The 27,101-nt window shown below is 35.7% G+C and overlaps 1 protein-coding gene across 2 annotated transcripts in view; it reads left to right on the forward strand.

Annotated features, from left to right (window-relative positions):
- Positions 1-27,101, forward strand: part of TAOK3 (TAO kinase 3) — a 145,742-nt gene that overhangs the window by 84,149 nt on the left and 34,492 nt on the right. For both annotated transcript variants that reach the window (XM_032471605.1, XM_006192701.3), the window contains 5 exons: positions 435-526; positions 8,870-8,963; positions 9,991-10,072; positions 17,168-17,335; positions 19,877-20,083. In XM_032471605.1, coding sequence (XP_032327496.1) covers positions 435-526; positions 8,870-8,963; positions 9,991-10,072; positions 17,168-17,335; positions 19,877-20,083 — 643 coding nt within the window. The remainder of the gene's footprint in view (positions 1-434; positions 527-8,869; positions 8,964-9,990; positions 10,073-17,167; positions 17,336-19,876; positions 20,084-27,101) is intronic.

Here is a 27,101-nt window from a genome sequence, read left to right on the forward strand (position 1 = left end):
TTTTGAACTTGTAACATCTTTGAAATATCTGGTTATGTTGCTTTATGTAGTTGCATGAAGTGTTTTCCATGTTGTCTATTTCAGTGTTTCATACATATTAATTCTTCACAAATCTCTCTGAAGTGGCTACTAAAATTCTCTCTACATTACAGATAAAGAAACTGACATACAAAAAGATTAAGTAACTTAGCCAAGATCAAACACTAGTAACTGGTGGAACCATGATCTATTGAAAATAATGTATTGTTTCATGTAAATCACCAAGTATATTGTTTATATTTTGAATAATGTTTTTCCAAATTATTTGTGCAAGGAAATAGTATCTTTATCATATCTTTAAAATATGCTCAAAAACAGCTATTTCACTGACTCACTTTATTAGGTGAATTTTGTTTTTAATTTTCAAGTTGAGTTTTGCACATTATGTTTGGCAGGATGGCTCCAGAGGTGATCTTAGCTATGGATGAAGGACAGTATGATGGGAAAGTTGATATTTGGTCGCTTGGAATCACCTGTATTGAAATGGGTAAGTAGAGAGTTGCTTTCATTGTACTTTTGAGAATCACTCATTATGATTACTCATTCATTCATCCAGCTATTATTTAGTGAGTTACTGCTGTATGTATTCTAGGCAATGTGAATTTATTATAATCTTTTCTGTGCTTTGGTATAACATCAGAAGATTGCTTTCTTTCTGCTATGTTTTCATGTTATTAATTTAAGAAAAAGTTTGAGCAGATACAACAGTTAACAAATGTAAGAATATACATTGGTATTAATATTTGAAAAGTATCCATTCTCCATACCATAAGGACATAATATATGTCCTTTCTTCACATTAATATTCATTACTTAATTTATATTCCAGCTTATATAAGGGAAATATGAAAAAGTAATAGCAGGTGTATCGAAGATCTGACTGAAAACTGACCCATATAATAGAGAGCAACCCAGAGAAAATTTCGTATTAGGGTATACTCCCAGCTTTAAAGTTGTACCCCACATATTGTTGCTGTTATCTCAAATTATCTCATGTACCATAGAATCTCTGTTGTCTAGTTGTATATTTTGAACTTTAACATACCTTAAAGTTACCTTTATGCAGTGGTATGCTGGTAAATTTAACCAATGACTATCCTGGGGCAAGGTAGAAGGAAGCTCAAAAAGCCCTAATTTGTAGCATTTGCTGATTTCCTTGGTGTAAAGATTCCGATCATAGCCAATTTCAAGCTACCAATTTGATTCAAAGCTAGGGCCAAAATTAATTAATCAAGGCAGTTTTTGGACAGAAGAATCACTATACTAGACTCCCTACCATAATTATTAAATCAGTGTGATATTGGTGTAGGGAAAGATTAATATCCAGTAGAACAGACTAGATTAATATCCAATAGAAACAGACTCATGTATAAGTCAGATTTCGGCCTAACACAGAAAAGGCATTACAGATCAGTGGGGAAAACATAGCCTATTTGATTAATAATGGGACAATTTGGTAATTATATGATAAAAACCAAAATTAGATTTGTAGCTTATGCTATATACAAAAATAAATTCCAGATTTTGGTCAAATACCCAGCAGTGAAAAATAAAACTTCTAGGAAAAGCTCCCTTATGCCCCAGTTTCTTTACCTATAATATAGAGATAACAGTCCTATGAAGTAGGGGCTATTATAATGAAGATTAATGAATTAATATATATAAAGTACTTAAAACATGGCCTGGCATATAATAAGCACTATGTAAGTATAATTCTTGTTATTATTCTAGGAGTATACCTTTATGAGTATAGGGAAGAATTTTTCTAAACGATATAAAAAAAAAGACAAATACAATAACTTTTACTACTTTAAAATATAAAGCTATTTAAAACACTAAAATTAAAAGACAAGCATAGACAGGGAGAGGATATAGCTCAAGTGGTAGAGTGCTTGCTTAGCATCCAGAAGGTCCTGGGTTCAATCCTCAGTACCTCCTCTAAATAAATAAATAAGTAAACCTAATTACCTCCCCCCACAAAAAATTAGCACACATACGAATAAAGACAAGCACAGACTAATAGAAAGTAATCGAAACATATCTTATCAACAGAGTAATGGCCCAGAATTTATAAAGAACTCTTACGATTTCTTTACCAAGTTTCTTTATCAAAAAGAAAAAGACAGATAGCCAGTTGAAAAAAATGGGCAATGAATATGATCAAGCAGTAAACATTGAAAAGAAAACCTAAGTGGACAACAAACATCAGAAGATACTCTGCCTCATTAGTAATCAGGGAAATGCAAGTTAAAACCATTTCACACTTACAGATTGGTACTTTTTTTAAATTTTTATTGAAGTTAATAAATTTGAGGAGGCTGCTAAAGAAATAGGAACTCTTATACACTATCGATAGGAACGTAGATTGATATAACCTCTTTGGAGGGCAAGTTGGCAACATCTAGTAAGGATGAGAGGGAGGAATGTCAGTGAGACATTTCACTTCTAAGTATATACCTTAGAGAAATTTTGTGCAATGTACATTACTTTGGTGGAAAAAACAAAATCAAAATCTGTTCTCTGTGTAACGTAGAGTTAGCAGTTAGGCATCCTGGATTTGAATCTTGGCTTTACTAATACTTAGCTGCCAGGACCATCATGTATGGCTGCACTACAGGCTGGCATTCTTGTAGTCTAGGATGTGAATGACCCGTTCTGGGGTTGTGTAACGTGTTGATTCTGACTATGAGACCTTGGACAATTTTCTAAGCTTCCCTAAGCCTCAGTTTTCTCACCTAATTGAAAATAACAATACATACATCATAGGTATTGTCAGACTTCAATGAGATAACATATGTAAAGTGTTTAACATAGTGCTTGGCATGTATCAACACTCGAAACAGCTGATTGCATTCATATGTAGGATTATTCCTATTTTTGTCATTTATATTCTAAAATGAACCAAAATTATATTCTAAAATGAAACTATAGCAGCAGCTCAGTTACAACACCTTAAAGGGATGTCCCCACGGAGTTGAACCTTACAGTTAATTAGTGCCCAGCCATTGTTTTAACAAGTTTTTTCTTAAATCTTTCTAAAATGTAACATGGATTCTGCCCTTTCCAACTTTCTTAAATAAAGCAAACGACACATACCCTCTTATGATGATTCAAGATCATCATCACATCAGTTTTTGTACTATTCAGATGTCGTAATGACTGGAGTTTCAAACAGTGCTTGACGTGAGCAAAGTAGGTGCAGATCCCAGGAGATACCTTAGTGCTTCTTCTCTTGAGACAGTCCTCGTGTGTGCTTAATTTCTGATTTTACCTTGTTATAAAAATGAATTTAAATATGTATAAAACATTGCTATCAGCCCAACTTTGATTACCTTTTATAAAATGATTTACTGAATCAAAGAACAAAGTAGCCTTCTCCCAAATTGTCTTATCTTCCACAACCACTATTCCTTCAAACTGATAGATGATAGTATCAAATTATGCCTTCTAAGAGCACAGACTCAGTAGTCAGATAAACTTGAATTCTAATTCCAGCTCTGCCATTTCTTAGTTGCATGACTTTAGTCACATTATTTTAACTATAAAATTTGCATAGTAAGATCCTCTACCTTATGGGAATTATCTGGCTTAAATGCAAATATGGACTTGAAGTGTTTATTATTATATCTGGTGTGTAGTAGATGTTCAGTAAATGTTAGCCATAATCAGCACAATCCTAGTATATCTCATATTTCATCCAAATTTTTAATTTACATTTTAACATCTCTTTAAAACTGGGTGGTATTTTACAGGCAATAGCATTTTATAATTATATTTGGCAGCATTTTGTTCTAAGTTCTACATAAAATAGTGGTGCTTCTTAAATTGCAATGCATCTTATTGTCAGTGACATCTTAGATTCAGAAAAAGATGATAGTACATGCTCAGTTAACATTCATCAAATAAAATTGTTACCAAGGACATTTAAATTTTCAGCAATTATTCAAATTGTATTATATTGATAATATAATAAGCCATACAGTACTTTTTGTCTGCTTTACCATAAATCTCTGTCTCCTTGGCATTAATCTTAATGGACACATAAAAGGAGGCTATTTTTTTTTTTTACATGAAATGTGGTTAAACTGCTGCATATATAACCCTAAGCAATGATTTTTCTAAGTTTTCTGTATGTTTGAAATTCTAGGTATTTTACAGTATACTTTAAATGGTACTTTTAATGTTGAAATTACAGTGAAGTTGTGGATAGTACCTGAACAGTACATTGTCCCCTTTCCTTATGATATCTCTTCTGTAACAGTGTATATTTTTAAAATGCCCTGTAGTCTGAAATTGAATCACTGAGGTAACATCACAAAGCAGGAAGGTGATAATGTTATTGTCCCTGTCCCTTTTTCCTGGATCAAACTCTAAGGTCTCTAAGTGCTGAAACCTGCTTTACAAATTACCTTTTGGTAAATTGATCTTCCACTGAAAGAATTAGTTAAATGCATGCATCCTTGGGAAATTCTTATACATTGAAATTGTCTAGTCACAAGATATTTTATTATTCAAGACTATTTCAAGATAAGTTAATCTGATGCTCTTCTGTTTAAACTACAGACCAGCAAAGATTATGGTAGAAGCTGGCAAATGGTTCATCAGCACTGACAGGGAATTGACTGTGTTCAGAAATTTTAAAAAAGGATAAAAAGCATAAATGTTATGTCATTTCCCTGCTTAGAATTTTCTTCTTCCATATTTATTATTGTCACTCATTGTTTGTGTTAATAAATGAATGTTCTGAAGTCTGTTGAGGGGACAAGGGTATATTTAGTCTTGTAAGGCTGCTTCTTTCTGTTTTTCTTTCTCATCTTGAAATATCAATATTACAGATAATAAAATGCACAGAGTTATCGAAGAGGCTCTGAGACCTAGTGAAAAGAACACAGGCCTTAGAGTCTTACAGGACTGGGCTGAAATTTTTGTAGCCATTTTGTGACTTGGTTTCATTTTTTAGGCTAGCTTACCCCCGTTTCTTCAGTTGAGAAATTGGAATGATAATGCTTATCTTGCCAAGCTACTGTGAGAATTATGAATAACATGCGTAAAGTGAGTGCCTCACATGTAATAGGAGCTCAGTAAATGGTAGCAATGATTATTATTATCATTGATTATTAAAGTTGTCAACCACATTTGTTCATAAGAAATCAGCTGCCTTTTCATGAAGAATTTATCTAAAGACAGGGGTGCTCTCTGACCTTCCTCACTAAAATAAAGCTCAGTGTAGGTGTTCCAATTTAGCATGAGGTTTGCCAACAGAGCCATGTCCCAAGGCTTCACTGAACTCTCCTTCCCGAACCTTGATCTCAGAAAACATACGTGGAGCATTCACAAAAACTTGGTCATTATCTTTAAATTAAGTAGAAGTCATTATTTTTTCTTTTAAAATTGTGAATTCCGCTTTTTTAAGCTTTCACCTTTTTCCTTTTGAGAAAGTGTGGGTTACATATCACAAGGGAGCTTCAGAAGCACTTTCAGTTCTGCTCTTTATACAGAAGCGTCTATGCAGGATATTATATTCTATAGTAAGGGCCAACAGACTTTCAGTTAAGGACCAGTTAGTAGGTGCTTTAATCCTTTCAGGTCATACAGTCTCTGTCATCACTACTGAGCCCTGCTGTTGTAGCATGAAAGCAACCACAGACAGTACATTAGTAACTGGACGTGGCTGTGTTCCAATAAAACTTTACAGGCTGCTAGCTGAATTTGGCCCGGAGGCCATACTTTCCCAGCCCTTGTTCTGTAGTATGTTGGTTGGCTCAGCACTGATCCCTGTCACCATGGTTCAGAAGATTGATGTAATACCTGTAGCAAAGGACTTGAACATAGGTGAGGCGATCTGAAACTGACACTTAACGAATGCATCTCAGACCGTAGAGCTGTGTACTGTGTTTGGAATACCTTCAGTCCTGTGATTTTCTCCAGGAGCCATCTCACCCCTTGTGTGGCCAGCTGTCTTCCTGTCGTGTTCACACTCACAGGCTTCACCATTCCTGCTCCAAGTCTGAGCTCCTGCCTTTATTATCACTACTGAATTGGGTTTTATTATTGTTGTTTCTTCATCCTTCTCTTTCTAAATGTTTCACATGAAAATTATAGTCCAAAGAATGGCTCAAAAGAATAACTATTAGAATCGTGATGAAAGAGAGATGACTGAAGAACAAAGCAGTAAAAGTTAACTTCTTTTGAATTAGGAAGAAAACAGTTAATGTCTAAGATTTCAAAATATTTAGCTTTTCTTTAGAAAGATTTCTTCTTTCTTTAGTTCCCCTTCTCTGCCCTTTCTCCCATGTAATTCTGTGTTGCTCTGAGCAGTTTGAATTGTATACCTTTTGCCAGTGAGTGAGAGGGTTCCTATCCTTGTGACAGTGAATGAGGCCATTATACAGTATATAATGTAAGCCCTAAGACTTAGTCACTTCTCATTCATTTTTTTGACTTCTTGCTGCACAAAGATTCTTTATTTGTTGACAGTTTCTTCTTTGCCTTAATTTGCCTTATCTTCACTTATTCACTTGATAGATATTTTGGGGTCACCAAAATATATATAACCAGGTGCCATGCCCAGCAGTGGGAATGCGAAGGTGAACACGGTAGACATTGTCCCTGCCCTCATGAAGTTTAGCAAAGAACTACATAAATAATTAGTTAGGGTTGTGATAGGTGGTGGGAAGTTTGGACTGTAATTTGCAGTGACAGATCTAATGGGAGACCCAGTCTTGAGAGGTCAGAGAAGGCTTCCCTTAGGAAGTGATTGTAAGCATGTAAGAAGCCTTGAATAAATATTTATTAAGTTAATGCCCAAGTGCAATTATATTTAAGGTGGAACCTGCAGGATTGGGAAGAATTAATCAGGTCATGTTGAGGGAGCGAAAGTAAGAGGGGAATCCAGACAGAGAAAGCACCATTTGTGAGAGGCTCTGAGCTGGGTTTTTTCAGTGAAGCAAAAGATGACGTGAGAAGAGAAGGAGAAGCATTGCTTGTGAGAACAAAGGGCCAGAGGTAGCCAGGGTCATGTTAATAAAGGCCAATAGACAATGTTTAAGGCTCTGGACTTTGTCCTAAAAATCATGGGAAGCCATTGATGGTTCCACAATGAGTTCCTAGTTTCATGTGGCTTCAAATACTTGAAGTTATCAGAAGGCCAAGCTCTAGAAACTTTCTAGAATCTATCTCCTGATAAAATAAAATAAAATAAAATAAAATAAAATAAAATAAAATAAAATAAAATAAAATAAAATAAAATAAAATAAAATAAAATAAAATAAAATAAAAAAAACTCAAGCCATTTTTTTGTCTTCTACATTTGAAACAGGTATAAAATCTCTTTGTTCACACTGCAACTTTCAAGTTTCCACTTGTTATGTCCCTATAGTACTGGTATCTGTTTGGTGAGTGTAAAGTATCCTTTGGAGAAGGTAATAAAAAAAAATTTGCGGAATCATGGACTGTCATATTTCAGAGGTTTCAGAGATCATTTAGTCAAGACTGCGAGAGGCCCCTCCAAAGTATCACCGATGAATAAGTATAGTTGCCTTCTGCCGGAACTCTGCCAGTGACTTAAAGTTCACTACTCTCAGCATTATTCATTCTGGGTTTTGGGGGGTTTTCGTTTTGTTTTGCTTTACCACCCTGGCTTTTCATGAGTTCTTCTTTTTATGAGTGAAAGTGTCTTACCTGTTACTTCTGCCCTGAGTTCTTGTTCTGTTTCTCAGAATTGCATAGAATAAGCCCAGTTTACCATTTTGAAAGTGGTTAATAGAAGAATCTTTACTTAAAAACCAAGGAGCTCTGATGAAACCTGAGATCAGATTATGAATTACGGAATGGGACTATGTAAATAATCCATTCGGATAAGCACAATACGGTGAGAGAGTGATTTAGCTTCTATGGCATAATAACTAATAAATAGCATAAAATTAATTGTACTCAGAACTAGAACCTTGTTTCTTTCCTTTGCTGAACACATGGAGCATCTAATATGTGAATAGCATCTTATTACATCTGCTCCGGGAATAAATTTTTAAAAATAGGCGTATTAGGGTTATAAGATCTTACTCTTAGAGCTTATGATTTCTTTTGAGAGAAAAGATCTGTATTTTTTATGTAAATGCAATAGGAGAGGACATGCCAAGTGAGCAGTGTACTAAAAGAGAGTGATCGAAAGTCCAAAGACGAGATCGTGTGGGTTGGGATGGAGTATATCTTCTACTAAGAAATATCTGATTTGCTGAGTTTCCTCCTTAGAAGGGGCTAGACCAAGCCTTGCTTACATTTATCCTCCGTTTCCTTCCTCCCTTTCCCCTTCTACCCCGACTCCTACCAGTTCTTTGGCCTGGATGAGCCTTCAAAAAGTATTTATTGAACTGAATTACTTCATCTCCCATACTATGTCAGTGATGTTTAAGATGTTCCATTCCATAATAATCTCCTTTTTTTCATTCTACTCCTCTGTGCTTTCTGTATTTTTTTCCAATGAATACATATTTTTTTACATAAAACACATGCACACAAAGATGTTCATACCTATGGTGAGAAAACAAAGACCAGCCTTTTGAAGATTATATATGAAGAATGAGAAAAAAAATTTTCACTCTCTCGAAGTGGGTTTGTTAGGAGGAGCTTTGCCAGTGTACTTTAAGATGACCAGCAGCTTCTTCTGAATGGCTATCCTGGGCGACCTTAGAGATTAAAATAAGTGGATTATGTAGCGTGATGATTATAATGAGCTCCTGATTTAGTGGTGAGACTTTGCTCATAGTTCCTTATTTCTCTCCCTGCCTGATGTATTTTTAGGAACTGCTTTATCATGTTTCCTTTCTTTCAGCGGAACGGAAGCCCCCTCTTTTCAACATGAATGCAATGAGTGCCTTATATCACATTGCCCAGAATGACTCCCCAACGTTACAGTCCAGTGAATGGTAAGACTCAGCTATCGTTTTAAATCTCTAAGAAAATCATCATATGTCTTTGGCACCTTCATTAAATTACATTTTAAATATCTGACCTAGAAAGCATTTTATTCCTTCATTGTATGTTATAGTGACACTGATGCTTTACAGGCCTGAACTGCCTATACACAGACACACACACACACAGTTCTCTTTATTCCTGCCTCACTATGGCTCACTGTGTTCGTAACATGTGTAGTAACTGAAATTTTACAGGCTACATGCCTTGCTACCTTCCTAGCAAGTCTAGTCCCTCTTAAGTCATAGTGGTCTTGTATTGATCATCTCAATCTTATCACTTCTCAGCAGAGATAAAGCCCTTCTCTGATGTAATTATTGTTCCAGTTGTCGTTTTGTCTTTACTGCATATATATTTAAATCTGTTGAGACAGAACATATACACTCTATTTAGAAGATGTATTTATTGTTCCTTGCTGAAAATTATGACATTTTGATAACTATTGGGGCCACAGGATTATAGGAAAAGGGCAATGTCAAAGAAGAGTAGGCAGAATGGAATTTTTAAGAGAAGTATTTTCATCCAGAAAACATATTCCTAGGTTCTCTATCCCTCATGCTTCAAGTCTTACTACCTGCTTATAGATTGTGGGTGTAGGAAGAGTTACCAGTTGGTCATGAAGAATATAGGCTTGAGACCTGTGAGAGTTGTTATCTTTGGGGAGAAAAATGTGTATAAAACTGTTATATATATAAATATAGTATTTTCATTTTCTGATACATATATTATGATTTGACCTTGCTTATATGATATGTTTATGTGTTGACCAACATGAAACTGTCCACTTTCATTATCCAAAAGAATTAATTTTAGATACTCTAAACTTGAAAATGGTTCAGTTCTCTTGATATTCCAAAATATTTCATTAAAAATCTCCCAAAATATATAAAATTTCCCCTTGGATGAAAATTGTTTAAAGTGATCAGTGTGTTCTACAGGTCCTGATTTTATTTTCTTTCAATGTATTTGCACACACAGGACAGACTCCTTTAGGAGATTTGTTGATTACTGCTTGCAGAAAATGCCTCAGGAAAGGCCAACATCAGCGGAACTATTACGGGTAATTTTTCAAATTTATATTTGAGGAGGGGGATTTAAAGTCATGTTGTAGTAGAATATAGTAAATCATTCCTGTGGCAGCTCATCATGACAAACTGAATTAGAACATGCTGCCTTGCCATTTATCCCGAAATAGTAGCCAGGCACAGAAATGGTAAGATTATCACAAGGTATGTGCTTTATATTCCCTATGGATAGTTTCTTGCTCGTCTTTTCCCTTTTTCTTTTTTTCCCCCCTCTTTTTGCCTTATGACAGACAAAGAGTATTTCTCCTTGCTCTGGTCATCATTGTGATGTTCCTATGACTAATATCTGCATGAACTTTAATACAGTGCTTTCAGGACAGAGTCTGCCAATGGTTCAAACACAAACTCTGGGATTTTCAGTTAGATTGTTGCTAAATCATCAGGCAGTGAAGATATGTGATAAATATATAAAACATACATTCACATAGCATTGTATTACTCATGTTGGTGTCAAGAGCATCATGTTAACTGCATTCATTTGATTTAAACATAGCACTTTTGAACGTCTCTTCATGTAACATTTTATTATAGGCTTTATACGTAAGCAGTGTGCTCCATTAATATCACTGAAGTGTGTGGGAGTCTTTTTTTTACAATAAAAATATATTTTATTGGCCACAAAATAGTCCAGGTTTCTTTCATCTTTTTCTGCATGTGTGTTTTTCAACTCTTTGTTTCTTTGTTTGTTTTAAGAAAACTTAGGATTGTCTTGCCTAAATTTGTGAAGCTTAAAAATGTCAGCTGCTTTTATAATTGTTCTTTGGCTAAGTCACAAATTCTTGATTTACATTTTCCTTTTCTCAGAACTTTGTAAGCATTATTGTATTGTTTTTCTGGCTCTGAATGTTCCTGAAGAGGTAGGTCTGAAGCTGACTAGTTTTTCTACCCAAAAGGAAGTTTTTTCTTCTTATAAGTAATAGACCACAAGAATATGGGGACAGAAGCAATAGGGCAATGGATTCTTACCTTATTCTTTTGTTGTATAGCCATCACATGTTGTAGGCATGAACTACAGACAAAACAAAACCCCAGAAACACAGCATAATCTCTTTATTACTTTGAAGTAGGCAAGGATTAAAAATAAGAACAAAAACAAGCAGGTTACAAAAGGCACTGCCGTAAAGGGAAAAATTTGTAAATTGGCACTGTAAATTAAGGAGGAAAAAAACCTCAAAGAAAGATACTACAAGCATTCAAAGATGAAATTTTAGGGCAGTAGACAACAAAAGGATATAAAAAGCAAGTAGGAAGAGGTAAAGAAAGAAATAGAGGAGAAAAAGTAAAACATGGACTCAAATCATATCATAAGTAACAAACTAATACATTAAACCAACCTATATAGGGAGTTTCCAATGGTAGATAATCTTAGGGAAATAAAATTAAATGCAGAAGGAAAAGTTCTAAAGATGATTATGGAGAAATGGCACATGTGGAAGGCAGAGGAGATATAATATATTCCTGAAGAAGAAAGCAAGACACATGTGGAGCAGAAAGTATTTAAGGATATACCTGAAGAAAACTTCTGTGGAAATAAACGTTTGGATCTTTATTTGATTTGATTTACTCTTTATTTGATTTGGTGAGGCAAATCAAGAGAGCCTACTATTTAGTTAATAATATGTACTGATTGTCTACTCTGTGCCAAAGCACTACTGTAAGCACTGAAAAGCATACAGCAGTACAAAGAAAAAGATAGTTCCTGCCATCATGGAACTTATATTCTAATGAAGGAGTAAGAAAACAAACAAATATTTGATATAATGTCAGGTGGTGGTAAATTTTTGCAGAAAAATACAGCAAGGGCAGGGAGAAAGAGCTACAGGAGCTGCTGTTTTAGGTAAGGAGTTAGGGAAGGCCTTTCTAGAGAGGTGAAACTGATCTTCAGTCATCAACAAATTCTATCCTTATGAAGTTCCTAAACAATAAGGATAAATAAAGATCCATACAGACAAGTTGAAAAAAAATTATTTTGTGGTGGAAAAACCAGTTGGCTTCAGATCTGCCTCTTCAGGAACACTCAGAACCAGAAAACAACAGAACAATTTTTACAAAGTTCTAAGGAAAAGACAATGTTAAACCAAGGACTTGTGACCCAGTTAAGGTGCTGTTAAATTATAAAGGCAGCTGACATTTTTAAGCCTCACAAATTTAGGCAATTTTCTTTTCTTAAAAGCTTTTTCTTAATTGGTCAGTAACAAAATCCAGCCAATCTATCGGTGAAACAAAAACCAAGAGAGAAAGGGAAAGGGAGGGGACAAGGAAGAAAGAATGATTCGGTCCTGGAGAAACTGGTAGAGGGACTGGTGGTGAACACTGAATTTAAATTTGTCCCCCAGTTTATTTGTTTGTTTGCTTGCTTTTCATGTGAAGGGACTACCTTCTTCATTTTTAATAGGCAGTACAAACTTCAGAAGGTAAAAATACAGTGGAATTTGAGTATGAAACGTAAATCTTCCCATTCCAGGCCCTTCCCTAGAGTTAGCAACCACTGTCACCAGTTTTGTACATGTCCTTCTAGAGACAGCTTTTATGCATACCAAAGTAAATATTCCTTTTTTATTTGTGCACCAATGGTAGCAAACTTTAAACCCTCTTCTGCCTTGAATTTTTTTTTAACTTTATAGGGTATTTTGAGTATTGTTCCATATTACTTCATGCAGAGCTATCTCATCCTTCCTAGTGGCTCCATTATATTCTGAGATGGACTGTAATTTTTGGTGTTCGCAGTTTTTTGCTAGTGCAAACTGTGCTGGAATGAATATCCTTACACATGTGTCATTTTGTACCTGTATACAGATATCCACAGCATAAATTCCCAGAAGTAGAATTGCTAATCAAAGGGAATGTGGATTTTTTTTCAGAGTATAATAATTCTTTATTAGGTCTGTTAACTTTGTTAAACTTCTGCTGTTTAACCATTGGTTGGACTCAGATTAATACAAAGGATTATGTCAAAATAATTAAGGGTCATTCCACCAAAGAGATAAAACAAATTCTCAATTTGAATTTAGTTAATAATATAACTTCAAATTATAAAAAACAAAAAAGGACATAACTAAAAGGAGGCATAAATTAATCTGTAATCACAGTGGGAAATTTACTATACCTCTCAACAACTGATAGACAAAGCAGAAGGTAGTTTCACCAGATACAGAAGATCCAAGTAACACAACTAAAACGCTTGATCTAATTGACATACACAGAACATTCCACTTAAAGGCAACAGAATACATGAACATTTACCAAAATTGACTATATATTAGGCCATTAAAGACTCCTCAACAAATTTCGAGGTATTGGAGTCACTTAGAGTGTGTTCTCTGATCAAAGTGGAATTGAGCAATAAATAAATCATGAAAAGATAGAATATCGCCAAATATTTTGAAAATATTTAGATGTAACCTAAATATCCAAATTAGGTGTAACCTTGTGAGGTTTTGGACTTACTCTTTTTTTTTTTTTTTTTTAACTTTTTTTATTGAGTTATAGTTGGACTTACTCTAAATAATGTTGTCTTTGTTTATTGTAGTTTAAAAACATGGAATGTGGATTTTAAATTTAAATAAATATCGCCAAATTTCCTCCAAAGAGGTTGCACCAGCTTATAGTCCCATTAACAAATATTCTCATGTACCAAAACTTTTTGAACTTTTAGTCAGATCAGTGAAAAACTTTTCTCACTGTCATTTTAATTTTTATTTCTCATTATGAGTTAGGCTGCATATCTTTCATATGTTGACAAGCCATTTCTATTCCTTCTCTGTGAACTCTCGATGATTTTTGCCCATTTGTTGGGTTGTTGGGTTTTTTTTCTTAATAATTTGTGGTAGACCTTGCAATATTTTTTTCTAATTTCTCTTTTGACATTCTTTATTCTGGGCTTTTGGGGGACAGAATGCAGAAATTTGTTACAAGAAATTCAGCTATTTTTTTCCACCAGCTGGCTATCTAGTTGTTCTCAAGTATTTTAGAGGAATCTGTATTTTTCTCACATTTTCTTTCTGATATTAAAATGTCACCTTCACATAGAATTAATTTAAATAGAGATCTAAAGTAAAAGCACTGCTGCAATTAAAAAGTAGAATGTAAATTTTATAAACATTGACAATGTGAAAATAATAATGTAACTAGAAAAAGGTAAGGGTAGGAAAGAAATGTGAATGTACTAATTTTCCTATTTTTCAAAATAGATAGTCAATAATAGTTCTTACATTGAGATATATATATATATACACATATATTTTTTTAAGTAACTCTAATCTCTTAAAGCTTTTCATAATCTTTTTATCCCCCTTAACTTTAGAGGACCTTTAGGAACTGGTAACTCTTAGTGAAGAAATTATAACTAAGCAATTATTTTACTTCAGTCTCTTCTAATTCTATTAAATTCAAATATACCTTAATTTAATAGATTATTCTTTAAATTAGCTTTGTATAATAAGTTTCTCATGTAAAATTTCTAGGTATCCATCATTGTGAGAGGGAGTGGAGAATGTCTAAAATGACATTTCATAACTTAACAATATTTCTGAGTGGTGGAATTTGGGGTGATTGTCTTTTACTTTCTTTTTATGGATTTCTCTGTATTATTTAAATGTTCAAAGTAAACATATTTCCAAGGACAATAAAAGCATTCCTTTAAAATGGTCTGAGAACTTTCCAATTGTATGAGTTTGGAGAACAGTGAAGAGACAGAATTGCAGACAAAGAGAACAGTCAGAGCAAAGATGTGCAGGTGTGAAACTCACTGCATGAGGCAAGAATGATCTAGAATGTACTATGCATTGGGTGGGAAGGAGGAGTAGGGGTGACTAGATTGGAGTCTAGAAATTCAAGCAGGAATATAAAGGGCCTGTAAAGGGCCAGGCTTTACAATGGTGGCAGTGAAATATTTTTAAGATGATGAGTGTATCAGCTTTAAAACACTTAAACAGGTAAGGGTTTAATTACCTCATGCAATGAGAGGTCCAGGACATTGGGAAAGAAGGTGTTAGAAGCAGTCCAGAGCTGTAAGCAGCTCAACAGCTCCTCCTGTCTTCCTGCTTTACCATCCGTAGCATGTGGATTTTATCTTCTTGGTCACAAAATGGCTCCTGCTTCTCCAAGACTCAAGTCTCTATCCCAGGCAGGAGAAAGGAGGCAGGGCAAAGGGCAAAATGGCTACTCGTCCTGTGCCTTACTTCTTATTCTAGAAAACAAAGCCTTCCTCAGGGGCTTCTGCCTTTATCTCATTGGCCAGAACCTGATCACATTGTTATCTCTTAACTGCAGAGAAGGCTGGAGTCCAGCTCTTTTACTTTCTAGTGCTCACAGTAACGGAAGACAAGGAAAAGAGGTTGGAATGGAGGATAAAGGGGACACAGTATCTGTCACAGTGCATGACACGATCAGACCTATGTTTTAGGAAGAGAATTGTGGCAGGCCACCAGAAAACACACTCCAAAGTAAGGAAACCTGGGTTGCAGCCCCAGCTCTTCCACTGTTCAGCTGTGTAAATCACTTAACCTCTCTGGGACTAAATTCCTCACCTTGGAAATAAAAGAGTTTCTAAGACCTATTCCTGCTCTAAAAATTCAGTATCTTAGGTTATAGCTTGAGATTTACTGAAAACTGATTTGCTCTTTTGTATAATTGCAAGCACTCAAGTAGCAAAATAATTTACTTTCTCCCTTTCGTTTTTCTCTTAAAATATGCAGGCTACAGTTACTTCCAGGAGCGGGGTTTCATTTTCAGAAAGGACTCTTTGCAGGGGAAGAGATATTTTTACAAAAAACAGTAGCAAAAGCTACAGTTCCCCGAACAGCAAAGTCAGGGTGAAAGAAAAAGGTGTAGCTTTTTTTTTCTCACAGCGATCCTGCTCCTCTTTTATATCTTTTTAACCTATAAAGAAATTAAATCCATTCCATCATCTAAGGCCTACCACATTATATCTCACTCTCCTAGCATCTTCAAATTACGATTTCACCTAAGTGAATTTTCTACGTAACTGAACCTTTTCCTTTAAAAAACAAAACTTCTTCCTCCTACTTTTAATCATTTTCGGTGGCAGTCTTGTCAAAATATATGCTGTGCTTTCCTGCCTTCTTAAAGAAAGCATAATGAACATAATTTCACTTGCTGGTGGCTCCGAAACAGTAGCATTTCATGATCTCTTGGAGTATTAAAGGACTGTATGAAGGGCATTTGCCCCTTTGCAAAATAGCCCACAAACCTTAGTTCATTTTTATTGGGTTGGTCAGTTGGTGTGTTAGTCATGGAATTTCCCTCTTTCTCTACCATCAGGCAGTCAGAGAACTTTCAAAGAACTCTTCTTTCTAGGCCGAATAACCCTCTAACAGTTCTCAACCCTTTATTCTCCTACTTTTATTCCCCCTTTTCTAAACTACTGTAAGCTGAGAAACCAGGAAATCAGAATATGTAAAGATCGCTGATGATATTGAAGGTGAAGCCCGTTTTTCCAAGAAAAGTGTATAGACTTTGGGGTAGTTATTTTCACTCCTCAGAGGCCCTGATCCCTTAGTTCTGGTTCTATAGAACTAAGAGGAAGCTGCCAGAATTCCAACCTCTGGGTAAATGGAACAGCAGCCATATTTTCAAATGTGACATATTTTCAAAGGTGACAACAGAAACAGAAGACAAAACATACACAAGTCTGTTTTCAAAAGGGTAGAGTAGGGTGGGGAAGAGGATCGGGGCAGATTATAACAAAAATAGTCTGTACTCTGCATTGCTTTTGCTTATTATTTAGTTTGAGGTTGAAAGTCACAAGCCTCTCAGCTACTATTTAAAGTCTTAGTCATTGTTATTACTTGTAAGGTAAAGTAAACCTCAAGAATGTTGAAGTAAATTCTAGGACAAAGTTCACAAAATGGGGCTTGAGGAAGAAGAGAAAAGCATAGTTCTCCCTTTATAACAATTATACAAGATGAGAGGCTACATGAAATGAAAATCAGATCTCATTTGTGCAAAATCCACAGGACTGTTTCATGTGTATTTACTTTTATGTCTAATCTTACACCTAAAAATATGTTTCCTCCTTATCAGTTTGTGTTCTCTCCTCCCTTAATCAGCATGACTTTGTTCGACGAGACCGGCCTATACGTGTCCTCATTGACCTCATACAAAGGACAAAAGATGCTGTTCGTGAGTTGGATAACCTGCAGTACCGGAAAATGAAAAAAATCCTTTTCCAAGAGACACGAAATGGACCCTTGAATGAGTCACAGGAGGATGAAGAAGTAGGTTCAGTTCATTTTAGCTGGTGCTCACGGAGTGCCTACAAAGTAAAAAAGTTCTGGAGTGGGCATCATGAAAAACACTTTTGGAGGTAACAGTGCAATGGATGCTCTCTGCCTTAAGAGACATGCAGACTCGCAGAAGAGACATTCATAAAATAAGTCTTATTATATAAGGCAAAATATGAAAAATGCTATTGAGGTATAACACTATGCAGGGGTCCGTAGTGGGGAGAGAATAAGTCATCTGCTGGTGGGGATTAGTGAAGAGGTGGGTAGTTTTTGATGGACAGGCATAGGGCGTTTTAGACCCAGGAAAATGTTGTGCTTTAGGAAGATCATCACAGCAACAGAGTGTAAGATAGATTTGAATGGGTGACATTCTGGATAACAGTCCATGCAAGAGGTAATAAGGGCAATGTCTGTGGGAATGGGGGGAAAGGAACACTTGAGAAACACCATAGAGGTACATTTGTAATACAGTGCTTCTCATTGAAAGTGACAGTGACAGATGAGGAGGAGTTTATGGTGACTCTGTGATTAGACTATGTCAGTACCAAGAACAGGGAAAAAGAACCAAGGAGAAAGAGTAAGTTCAGGATAATTTCAGTTTGGTGCCTATTGAGTTTAAGGTCCTGGCATCCGATGCTACTGACACAGTACACAGAAAGAGTTTTCAAAGGAAAGATGACTTTCTGCTTTCTCATTCAAATAACTTAAGAAGGATTGGTTGAAGGCAAGGATAATGACAGCTGGGACACGTGAATGGAGATGTCGAGCGTTTGGTTGTGAAAGACAAATCCAGAACAAAGGAAAGGGTAGCTGGTTTGGGGGTGAAGAGTGTTAAAATGATAATGAGTCGAGGAGTTGAATGTAGAATGAGAAGAGGGCCCATCATGCCATATAAGAAAAGAGAGGCCTAGGAAATAAAGGTGTCACAGATGTTAAGAGAGGACACAGCTTCAAGGAGGGAGCATCCAGTACCATCAGATGCCACAGAACGGTCAAGTTAGGCAAACACCAAAATCAGCGTTCCCTGGGTGTTATGCGTAGGGCCTTCTCGGTGACCTCAGTAAAAGCAGTTTTACAGGAATAGTAGGATGATTACTGTGGGTTGTGGAACAAATGGGAAGTGAGACAGTAGAGACAGCAAAATTTGGTTATTTGAAGATTCATAAATTTAGCCAGGAAGGAAGAGTGACAAAGAGTTGTATGTAGAAAGGTACATAAATATGGGGAATACCTCTTCATAGTTAAATGCAGAGGTGGAAGGAGCCAGGACAGAGGCACTGAAGACAGAGGAAAGAGATGTAGTTAAAGAGTGGATCTCACTATAACTCAATTTAAAAATGTTAAAAAAAAAAAAAAAAAAAAAAGAGTGGATCTCAGGGAGTGCACAGGATAGGAGCATGAGTCTTAGTGCAGGGATTAGCTTCAACAAAAGAAAGGACTCCTCTTCCTCAAAAACTATTTTTTAAAAAAGAGGGTAAGAATGAAGAATGAATTTTAGTTTAGCTTTTTAATATTAAAGAAAATAAAACAAATTTTTTTTATCAGTAATTATAAAAGTGAAATTCAGAGAGCTGAATTGGAATTTAAAAGTTCTTGATTGCATATATACAAGTGATTCCCTTTAATTGGGAAAATAAGTCTATTAAAAATATAATGTATTATCTACCATTTTAAATTACCCAAATTACCTTTGTCAGTGATTCCTTACATTGCCATAGCTAAGTCACAATTCATTAAAGTTATGTATGTATGGTATGGTTCTTTGAAAATAGGGTTTATTTAGAGCTAAGTTGCTTTAATTATATTATTTAATCTTGTATCAAAAGATATCCCACTGTGATGGGTAAATTATATGTTCTGATTATTTTACCACTTCTCAAATAGTAGTCTTTGGACGAGCAGTGATGAATACCAGTATTATTTAACAGATATATTTAATAAGATTACAGAGGTAAGCATGATGGAATTGCTTGAGGGAGGCAGAATTTAATTACCTGCACCGGACAGTAGAATTAATATCCCTACTTAGATATGAAGTTACTCAGTAATGACTTGCAAAGGAGCATATTGCTTGTCACAACTCTGAAAACTCTTTTCACTCTCTTAGTTTCAAGAGACCACTGCCATGTTTGCAGATATCCTGGAGGTCACCTGTTCAGTAGCCTGCCATCTTTCTCTAGCACCTTGATGTTCCTGAAGGTCTCTTAGAAACCTGGCCTGGTTCCACTTACTGAATAGCAATACGACCATAAGATAGTTGCTTATGACAGGGGAAAGCCCTGGGATAGCAGTATTTGGAACCTTACGACCCATGTCCAGAGGAGCCCCTGGGGAAGGCATGGAAGCGAACTAGAGATGTCTGAAAATGGTGGGGGGAGTAGTGGAGCCCCTACATTAAAAGTTTATCCTTGGAGATTTGGCAGAAAGGCAACTTTGCACTGCAAAATTGAGTGTGCTTAATAACTTAATCAATAGATTGGCACTTTATCTCCAGTCTTTTTTTTTTTTAATCCGAATGCCCCATTTTTATAGGACAGTGAACATGGAACCAGCCTGCACAGGGAAATGGACAGCCTGGGCAGCAACCATTCCATCCCAAGCATGTCTGTGAGCACAGGAAGCCAGAGCAGCAGTGTGAACAGCATGCAGGAGGTGATGGACGAGAGCAGCTCTGAACTTGTCATGATGCATGATGACGAAAGCACAGTAAATTCCAGCTCCTCTGTTCTGCACAGGAAGGTAGGTGTCCTGGTCCCCTTCACAGCTCTAGGCTTTCCAGTCATAATGAAGACAGCTCAGGTCACTCAGCATCCAGATATTTTATTTCCCTTTTACGTAGGGGACTCAACCTAGCACTTGATAGTTCTCTTACAGTAAAAAGATGATGAAGGACTGCCCAAGCTGTATCTGTGCCTATTTCTTCATCTTCCTGTCTTGTTACTCTGATGTCTATCAATAAACAAAAATAAATAAATCCATAAATCTCCAAGTCGAAGAAACCTGTAAGTTCCTCTCTAAACCAATAACCTTAATACTACAGACTTTAAAAGCTTTCTGAGTATAACCCATCGATTGTGACCTTTTAGAAGTATGTTCTTTCAGAAGTATGGTTCTTACTGTATAGTCCCAACCAAAGTACTATTTGTTTTAGAACAGTTTCCACTCTTTTCTCTTGTTTCTTGGATTTATTGTTTCTAATTCTTCTAAGACTAGCTCTCTATCAGCTTAATTATTCTGAATTTTGAGTGAATGATTCTGTTTTTGTTTTGACTTTACTTTTCCAGTTGAAGATCCTCATTTCATACAAGCCTATCATGGTTTATAAGTGGAAATACTTTATAAAGAACTGAAAAATAATTTTAGAGCTTCTTTCAAAGCAATTTCTATAAGATGAGTATTTCACAGAATTATCAATAATTCTTTGGAGTAATTCCCAAAAGTGTTTTAAGTAACCTTAGGTAAGCAGTCCATAGTGTGGAATTGTAGGAAAGAATCCGTTATAACTTTTTCCTTTTAGGTATATGTGAGTTATGTATGTACTTATTTTAATAAATATCAGTGATTACATTCCAGTTCCAGTAGGAGAGCAAATTTAAGAATTTTTTTCATGTAGACTATTGGTTGTACATTTTTATTGAGAGGAAAAGAAAATTGAACAGGTAAGGATGAAGGATGGGAGAAAATATGTTGGCGCTCAGTCATGAACAGTGGAGGGATATACATTTATTTTTCTGTACTGATTAACTTATTCATGTATTCACATTCATGGAGACCTTTATTATCTGTCAGGAACTATGGTAGGCCCTTTGGATACAGACAAATAAAACAGACATCATACCTTCATGGAGCATATTATCTGTAGGAGAAATTAAGCAAATAATCACACAAGTAACTATATCATATAATTATAAAACTTGCTCTGGGTAAGAGGAGGACTTAATGTAGCCGAGAATAGGGGCAAGTCTCCCCAGTGAAGTGACAGTTAAGCTAACGCTTCACAGACCAATAAATGTTAGTTAACTTGGGGTGAAAGATGGGGGTGAGTCAGGAAGCAATATGTGCAAAGGCTCTGAGACAAAAGGAACTTTGCTCAAGGAAGAGGGAAAAGATCAGAGAGGTTAGATCTTGGTGAACTATGTGGAAAGTGAATTGAAACTAGAGAGACAGCAAGGACCCAAATTATCAGTAAGTCATAAAAGCATTTTGAGGAGTGGAGTGATATCAGACAGATGCAGAGATCTGCTAAGAGTTCAGCATTGTCACCTGGCCTTCTTTGAACTTGGGCAAGTGATCGTGTATTTGAAAGGCAGAAAAGTTTTCACTGGGCTCTCTTTTTGGAAGGAGCTATCATAGATTCTGATAGATATGGGCTTTTTCCTTTCTGTTACCTCTGGACCTCCATGGGGACAGACAGCAAAAGAGAAGGAATTCTGTTGAATTTCTAGGACCTCTCAAATGAGCACCTGGAATTAGAAGAAAGATACTACTGGCCTAATCCACAAGAAAGAGCACCCTAGTCTTGAACCCATTGGTGGTTTTAATTTTAATCTCTGAATACTAGTATAGAACTTTCTTGTAATAATATGGGTCTTCCAATACTTTTTTTCTCCTTGGTATAATCACTTAAGAAGACTAGATGATAATTTATATTCTGAAATAGAAGGTAATTGTATTTGATATGCAAAAAATATTTGTCAGGAAATTTTAAGTTCTAAAATGTATTTCTAATTTATTATTAAATATGTAGAGGAAATGTGATGGAAAACATTGAAAAGCATTTGCAAATAAAACTTTGAGTTAACCTCAAAATATAAGCAAGCTAATCAAAAAATATCAACAGAGTAAAAAGGCAACCCACAGAATAGGAATAAATATTTGCAAATCATATATCTTATAAAGGATTAATATCTGGAATATATAGAGAACTTCTAAAACTCAACAACCACAAAAAAAAACCTGAATCAAAAATGAGCAAAGGACTTGAATCAACATTTCTCCAAAGAAGGTACACAAATGGCCAATAAGCACACGAAAAGATGCTCAACATTGTTAATCATTAGGGAAATCCAAATCAAAACTACAATGAGATACCACTTCATACATACTAGGATGGCTGTTATCAAAAAACCAGAAGGTGTGGGGTGTGGTATAGCTTAGTTGTAAAGTATGTGCTTGGTGTGTACAAGGTCCTCAGTTCAATCCCCAGTGTCTCTGTTAAGGATGAAAAAAAAACCAGACTATAACAACTGTTGGTGAGGATATGGAGATATCAGAACCCTAGTATGCTGTTGGTAGGAATGTAAAATGGTGCAGCTACTGTGGAAAATGGTATGGTGATTCCTTAAAAAATTAAAAATAGAATTACTGTAAGATCTAGCAATTCCACTTCTCCATATATGTCTGAAAGAATTGAAAGCAGGATCTCAAAGATATTTTTTTTTACACTCATGTTCATAGCAACCTTATTCACAACAGCCAAGAAGTGAAAGCAATGCAAATGCCCATTGATGGATGGATGAATAAACAAAATGTGGTCTATACGTACAGTGGAATATTATTCAGTCTTTAAAAGGAAGGAAATTCTGAAATATGCTACAATATAGGTGAACCATGGAGACATGCTAAGTGAAATATGCCAGTCACAGAAAGAGAAATACTGTGTGACTCCACTTATACGAGGCCCTTAGGGTAGTCAAAATCATAGACAGAAAGTAGAATGGTGGTTACTAGGGATTGGGGGAGGGGATAAATGCAGAGTTGTTATTTAATGGGTCTAGAGCTTCAGTTTACAAGGAGAAAGGAGAAAAGAGTTATGGGAATGGATGGTGGTAATGGTTACACAACATTGTAAGTATATTAGCACTGAACTGTACACTTAAAAATAATTAGGATGGTAACTTTATGTGTATTTTAACCATAATAAAAAAGGAAAAAGAATATAAGCAGGCTAGAAAAATAGAATATATTATATATTAAAACTTAGTGTTAAATAATTGTATCTCTTCATTCAAACCTATTTATGTCCCATACCTGAGCTTAAAAGTATATTATCTTCAAATACAATAGAAATAAATTATTTGGAAGCTTAATATTTGTTGGTTTACTTAAATTCCTAAGTTTCCAACTTGGGAACATAAATGAAATAGAATCTTAAGGTCTCAGTAGAAATCTAGTTTTGTATAGTTGACTATAGGAATGAGGAAACTAAAGTACTGTCTGCCACTGTTAGTTTTCTTTTAATTTGGACAAGTCACAAACCTCTCCGGTCCTCAGTTTTTCCATCTGTAAAATTAGAAGTTGATCTGAATGATTTCCAAGATCCCGTCCAGCTCTAAAATTTTGTGTTTCTATTCCTGTAATTTTAAAAAGAGCTACTCTCTAATGTGACTTTCAAGCTGTTTTGTAAAGAGGTGCCTCAGGACCAAGCCTCATCCACCTCACTCAAGACAAGTCTACCTTTATCTCTTACATTATGTATTTGGATTTCACTTGAAGGGTTTTTTTTTTTTTTTTTTTTCTTTGTTGTTTCCCTAAAAGCCACTAGCCTGGTAATTCCCTTCTTCGTGCAGATAGGTGGTAGCTACACCGTATTACATGTAGGTGCAGGTAACACGTTGCAGTTCGGATTCTCCAGGAAGCAGAGCTGAGATGGCTTAGCATGGGAGATTTTTTGTTTTTAATTAGGAAATTCCTTTAGGGTCAACCCCTGTGGAAGGGAAGAGAAAGAAGCAGCATTGGGTAGAGGGCAAAATTGAACTGAGATGGAGGTCCAATGGCAGCCTCAACCAACCCCTCAGGGAGCTCTGGAGCTAAAAGAGTCCTTCAGAGTTGTCCATACTGAGCCAGGTCAGTCGTTGCATAGGTGAAACCCAGGAAGAGTGTGAACGTGGACAAGGCTGCTCTCGATAGGGCAGCCCCGAGAACTGACAGTCAAAGATGATTGCCAACAGCAGCTCCTTCCTTAAAGGGGGAATCTGGGTAGTGCATTGTTGGGTCTATCATAATTTGTGACCATGAAGATTATTTTAGAGAAAAAGCAGTCAATATTGTTTTAGGAAACACTTTCCAGTTTTATATTTCCAGAATCTTAGAGAAAGCTATATATTTCAGTAAATTATCATATTATAAATAATGTTCTACCCATTATCTCATTATTCTATTTTATTTTATTTTTAATACTTGTCACTATCCAAAACTTTATTATGTACTAATTTGTGTAATTTTTTCATGAGTAGAATATAAATTTCATCATGGATAAGGCTATGCCTACCTTGTCCTGCACTGTATCTCAGCACCTAAAACAGTGCCTGGCACAGCATGGGCTCTCAGTAAATAGCTGTGGAATGAATGAATGAACAAACAGAAAATACACAGTGAATGAATTAATTACCAGACACCATGCTATTTTGGTTCATTGAACATATGGATTTAAAAGGGTCAAATAATCTTAAATATTATCTTTATGATTTGAAAGACTTAAATGAATAGATTTTCTCCAATGATGGTACTCTAGACAATAAGAACATGCTCAATAAATATCAAAATATAAAAATAAGGGTGGGGAAGTTTTTGTTCCTCACCCTTGATTGTTACAATCCAGATTACAGATATATCCTAAATTAGTCAAATCATATATATGAACAGATGACCATTTTATGTAGGAAGTAAACTTACTTTTAAAGGCCGTGTTTAACTAGTAGGAGCGTGACTTGCAGTTACCTGTTCTGCATCCAGAATAAAGATGCCCTGATTTTAGGACAGTTCTGTCACAGATAAAGCCCCCAAAATGTAAAGGAGACGCTGAAAATTTTCCTTTAACATCAGAATTTCAGGTTACTTTTTCTCCAGTCTTTGCCTCTACTCTGGTCTATCCCAGGCACTGAAGGTATCCTAATCTAATCTTCCTTTTGAGCAAGAATGATTTGATAAGACAGAAGGTATATTCTGACAAAATAAACTTAAAGCACTTATTTCTTTTCCCCTTGCTAGTGTTGCCACACTGCTTTTTCCAACAACAAGAATATTCACCACATCTCTGGACTGTTAGCTGCTCAAGGACATCTCTTTTCACATGCCCCCTAGCCTGGTGTCTGTCACATAGTAAGCACTCAGTAAATGTTCAATGAAGATGAACTTTTATAGGACACAACTTTACACCTCAATTCTTGATTATTCACAAATGAGTCCCAGGGCAAACTCTTAATCCAGATTAGTTTTTTTTTTTTTTGTGGTCACCTAGCCTGCCTCTAAGCTTCCACTCTACTCCTTAAAACCATTGTGTACTTAGCAGTAGCAAACAGATTTTAGTATCATCCGAAGCAACAAAGTATTTTAATTTGTCAGTTAAAAGATATAGTTTTATCCTGTTAAAGTCTAAAATCAGTTATCTTTGCTTGCTGCTGCCTTCTATTAATACAGATCACAAGACTTTAATATATTAAAACTATTTGTTCATTAATCAACTTGTTATTTTCAGTTTACCTAATGAACTCTAGTCATCATGGCCTCTTTTTAGAGACTATTTTTAAAAACCATTCTATCCTAACTCCTAAAGCTTTACTTGGCCCTTCCTAATAGTCAATGTTAGCGAGGTTCCCCCCACCTCCCACATCTTTTTAAAAAGAACAACTTTACCATTTTCATGGGAGAAAAAAGAGCAATGTCCTTGAGGGGATAGGATGTTCTAGTTTAATTTTCACTTGCTTCAGTGGCCTTTCCTATTTTTGCTGAAGAGAGGAGCAGGTTCTTTGACTCTTCCACTCACATTGGGCAAAGTAAAAGTAAATTAACATATGAAGGTAATGTTAATGTTTCTTAAACAGTAGTCACACTGACCACCTCGCTATAGTGACAGCTTTATCCTCAGCATCCTGCTGGTTGATTTTTCTCCCTGATAAGCTATCCTTCCAGGTGAAGAGACCCTTTTCCATCTTCTCCCCTTCCTCTAGCCCCAGCTTTTGATAGCTGCACCTGCTTAGGCAATAATTTAATAATTTTAAAATGAACAAAACAAAAGAGATAGTAGGTTTGCTGATCCCTTCTCCACAGTGTGAGAAGTATGGGAATCTATAAAAAGGCTTCTTGTCACCAGAAAAAAAGCCATTTTTAGATCCCCTCCCTCCCTCCACGTAAAGAGGTGCTTGTGTGTGCATGTCACTATTTTATGACTTCCTTAGAGTACAGAGTGGCAGGTTTTTTATGAAATACAAATTCGAATTCTGTTAAATAATAAAGGAGAAAATGTCATTTTCTCACAATCTCCTCAGACCTATACTCTGGAGCTTATTTATTCAGCAAATATTTACTGAATTGCCTACAAAGTGTCAAGCACGGTGCTAGGTGCTAGGGAGACTGAGATTTTTCAGACCACATTCACTGTGCCTTCAAAAAGCTCACAGTCTCATGCACAGACAGACAAGTGTAAGCAGGAGGAAGGGTGTGATAAAGGTATACCCAAAACAGAACAGAGTCCAGTGGAGTGGCTTCTGAGGTTAATCTCAAGTTAATCTAGAAACTTTAAACTAGTGACCACACCATGAATCTTCATTTCAAAGCATAAATAGTAGGATATTTAGGGGGAAACTTCTAAATAAAGAGTAAAGCCCCTTGCCCAGGGTGTAATAGTAAGATTTGTGTCTCTTGCTTCACATACTTCACTATGTTGTATAAAGTTCAATTATTTTTACTAAAGGATTTTTTGAGGGTAGGGTAGTTAGGTTTGTTTGTTTATTATTTTTTATTTAATGGAGATACTGGG

Source organism: Camelus ferus, chromosome 32 (genome assembly GCF_009834535.1).
Source record: "Camelus ferus isolate YT-003-E chromosome 32, BCGSAC_Cfer_1.0, whole genome shotgun sequence".
NCBI lineage: Eukaryota > Metazoa > Chordata > Mammalia > Artiodactyla > Camelidae > Camelus > Camelus ferus.